The sequence below is a fragment of the Fibroporia radiculosa genome, assembly GCF_000313525.1.
Source record: "Fibroporia radiculosa TFFH 294 genomic supercontigs, scaffold32332, whole genome shotgun sequence".
In the NCBI taxonomy this organism is placed as follows: domain Eukaryota; kingdom Fungi; phylum Basidiomycota; class Agaricomycetes; order Polyporales; family Fibroporiaceae; genus Fibroporia; species Fibroporia radiculosa.
In genome coordinates this window covers 3,185-6,943 of record NW_012133058.1, presented here as the reverse complement: position 1 = coordinate 6,943, position 3,759 = coordinate 3,185, and the positions used below count along the sequence as shown (strand labels likewise).

General features: G+C 41.0%; 1 protein-coding gene across 1 annotated transcript; it reads left to right on the top strand.

Annotated features, from left to right (window-relative positions):
- Nucleotides 1-995: 995 nt before the first annotated feature.
- FIBRA_09353 (uncharacterized protein) lies at nucleotides 996-1,451 on the top strand (the record flags this gene model as incomplete). Its single annotated transcript, XM_012321665.1, has 3 exons — nucleotides 996-1,139; nucleotides 1,194-1,226; nucleotides 1,275-1,451. The coding sequence occupies 3 exons, from the start codon at nucleotides 996-998 to the stop codon at nucleotides 1,449-1,451; spliced, it is 354 nt and encodes a 117-aa protein (XP_012177055.1).
- Nucleotides 1,452-3,759: the final 2,308 nt, after the last annotated feature.

Genomic DNA, 3,759 nt, shown 5'->3' with positions numbered 1-3,759 from the left:
CTGCCCTCCCGCCATCGCTATCGTCAGAGCCGCCCTGAATACAGCTTATCGACGTGGGCTATTGAGATCACTGGACACGGTGATGAGAATGAGAAGCTCTTGGCGTTGCCTGTGCCATTCCATGCGGTTGTGCTACTCATGAGGTATGGAAGAGATACCTTCTTTTCCGTGATGAATGATGTACCACATACAGGCAGAAGCCGCTACCCTTCAGCACAAAGCAGATTGATATTGGTCTGCGGTACGTCGCTCATTTTCGTCAACATTTATTTATTCATGTTCTGTAGGAGAATTCGGAAATTAGGCCACCTCATCCAACTTGTTGCTATGGCATTCTGATCGTCTACAACGTAAACACATGTGGCGAAATAATATCTGTATCTTGAACCTAAACGTACAGTACTAATGCCATTTATGCCTCGTGTTTCATCCCTCGATTGCTTGTGTCTAATAAGATAGGTTTCCGAGGAGATTTGCACCCAAGTAAATGTGAATCGCGACTACACTCCACTCACGCGTGATATTGCGACATCAGTATTCGCTTCTTTGACATCGTTCCTATCACGCCAGGCCTTGCCACACGACAGAACCATAAACGACATTGATCATAGGCTTCGCCGCCCTCTGTCATCCTGCGGTTTGGACCATGGGTCTAGCACGCTTCTAACTGTCCAGCGCTGATTAAGAGAAACAGACATGTCAGATCCCCATCTCGCACACGTTCCCATGCACTGTCAAAGCGCTGCGTGTTATTTCCGTTATCTGTGACTATACAGTCATATGTCCTTCCCAATCTGTGTGTCTGTGACCTCGTGCAGCAGAAATTCAAATGCGATGCTTCGAATTTCACGTCAGGGGAAATCATGATAACAAGGGCAACCGGTTCTGGCTCGACAGTGCAACGCCTTGTCGTTGAACTTCGTCTGTTGTCCTGAGCCAGTATCTCGAAACAACTCTTTCTTCACTTGTCCTTACTGCTCCTACCTCTATTCTCCATGGACCACGAATCTCTTCGAGAGAAATTCGGCCGTTTCCGCGTTCTAATCATAGGGCGAGCGAATGCCGGAAAGACAACCATTCTGAAGAAAGTGTGCGATACGACCGATAACCCGGAGATCTTTGACGGGAGAGGGAACAAGGTAAGCGCTATCGGTTGTATACGTTTATATTATCTAATGGGTAACGATGACCAGATTGACAGCGCATCAGTGGCAGGATCCATAAGTGTAAGCTTGTACTCGCATCAGTGGAATTGTATCTTTAATTAGTCCCAGCGCGGAGAGCACAATATTCAGCATGAGATGGTTTTCAGCAGTAACCCTGGGTTTATCTTCCATGACTCACGCGGATTTGAAGCCGGACGCGAAGACGAATTCGAGGAAGTGAAAAGCTTTGTTGCTGAGCATGCATCTACAACAAAGTTGAAGGAGCGGATCCATGTCATCTGGTAAGATGAATTAGTTTTGTTGATACATTTCTGCCACTGATGAAGTGATGTACAGGTATTGCATATCTCTGGATCAACCTCAGAGAGCAATCACAGCAGCCGAGCAGAAGTTTTTTTCTGACTGTGATCCCAATCATGGTGAATTTGAGCTAAGAGATTATTTTGAAGAACTAATCAGCCTGGTTTAGTGCCAGTGATTGTGCTATTCACAAAGAAGGATGCTTTGAGGCTGATTGCTAAAAAAGAAGCACGAAAGTCCAGAACCTGTGCTTCAGCAATTGGGTTTACTGAGAGTACTGATCATTTTGAAGATCAGTTGCATAAGTTCCAGTATCCTCCAAGAAAATGTATTTCACTGGGGGGTGAGTGTATATATTTGTTACAACTATTGTAGTATATGATTATGAATGTTGCAGATATGCATAAGACTACAGCTGGCTGTGAAAGTCTTCTGGCCTGCACAGCTGATGTTATGAACACTGAAGAGCTGCAGAAGCTATTGATATCAACACAGCAAACCAATCTAGGACTGTGTATAAAGTTTGCTGTTGAAAGGTTGAGTTTGAATTATGATCATCAGTGAATGTATATTCTGATATAGAATAGAGAGATAGTGAGAATATGTCAAAATCAGGATCAGTGGCATGAAGTAAGCTGGGTTGAAGACCATCTCAAATATGCTATTGGATCATGGTTTCCAAAAACAAAGGTGAGATTAAATTAACTTTGCTCAGCTCTAACCTACAACTTAGAATGCAATTGTGATCTATTCCTATTTTACATGTAATATTTTTCAGCACTAACATTAATTTGATTAATAGGTGGTAAGTACTGTTTAAGCATACAGATAGTGCTATTCATAGAACAATTAACCCTTCAAAGAGTGTCATACCTTTGTCATCCAACTGTTAAATTCAGTCACATTACATATGAAATACAGGATGTAAGTGTTCTAAATTTGATTATCAGAAATAAAACTATCTTGATAGATATATATTCATTTTTATTTCATGATACATAGAATGTAAGTGGCAGTTTCAGAAGAATAGAGCATATATTAAACCTCTATGTTATACTATCATACATTGCAGATTGTGAGTTTATATGAAATTGCAGATATGCATATCACTAATGCCATGATGGCAAATGATGTTCTGCAGCTTGTGAGTCTATGTTATTAACATTATGGATGGCCAGACCACTTATGATGATGTGATGGCAAATTATGTTCTGCAGCTTGTGAGTTTACATTATTTATATCATGGATAGCCAGACCACTTATGATGATGTGATGGCAAATTATGTTCTGCAGAGAGTGAGTACATATTAATAACATCATGGATGGCCAGACCACTTATGATGCTGGACTGGCAAATTATATTCTTCAGGGAGTGAGTCCACATTATGAACATTGTGGAAGGCCAGACCACTTATGATGCTGTGGGGGCAAATTATGTTCTGCAGGCAGTGAGTTTATATTATGAACACTATGGATGACCAAACCACTTATGATGCTGTGGTGGCAAATTGTGTTCTGCAGCTTGTGAGTTTACCTTATTAACATCATGGATAGCCAGACTACTTATGATGGCAAATTATGTTCTGCAGCTTGTGAGTTTATATTATTAATATCATGGATGGCCAGACCACTTATGATGCTGGACTGGCAAATTATATTCTTCAGGGAGTGAGTCCACATTATGAACATTGTGGAAGGCCAGACCACTTATGATGGTGTGATGGCAAATTATGTTCTGCAGGCAGTGAGTTCACATTATAAACATTATAGATGGCCAAACCACTTATGATGCTGTGGTGGCATACCATGTTCTGCAGCTTGTGAGTTTACATTATTCACATCATGGATGGCCAGACTGCTTATGATACTGTGATGGCAAATCATGTTCTGCAGGGAGTGAGTTCACATTATTATCATTATGGATGGCCAGATCACTTATGATGTTGTGGTGGCGAATTACATTCTGCAGGGAGTGAGTTTGCATTATTAATATCATGGATGGCAAGACTATTGATGATGCTGTGGTGGCAAATTATATTCTGCAGCTTGTGAGTTTATATTATTATCATTATGGATGGCCAGACCACTTATGATGCTGTGGTTGCAAATCATGTTCTGCAGAAAGTGAGTTTATATTAATTACATCATGGATGGCCAAACCACTTATGATGCTGTGGTTGCAAATCATGTTCTGCAGAGAGTGAATCTACATTATTAACATCATGGATGGTCAGACTGCTTATGATGCTGTGGTTGCAAATCATGTTCTGCAGGGAGTGAGTTTACATTATTA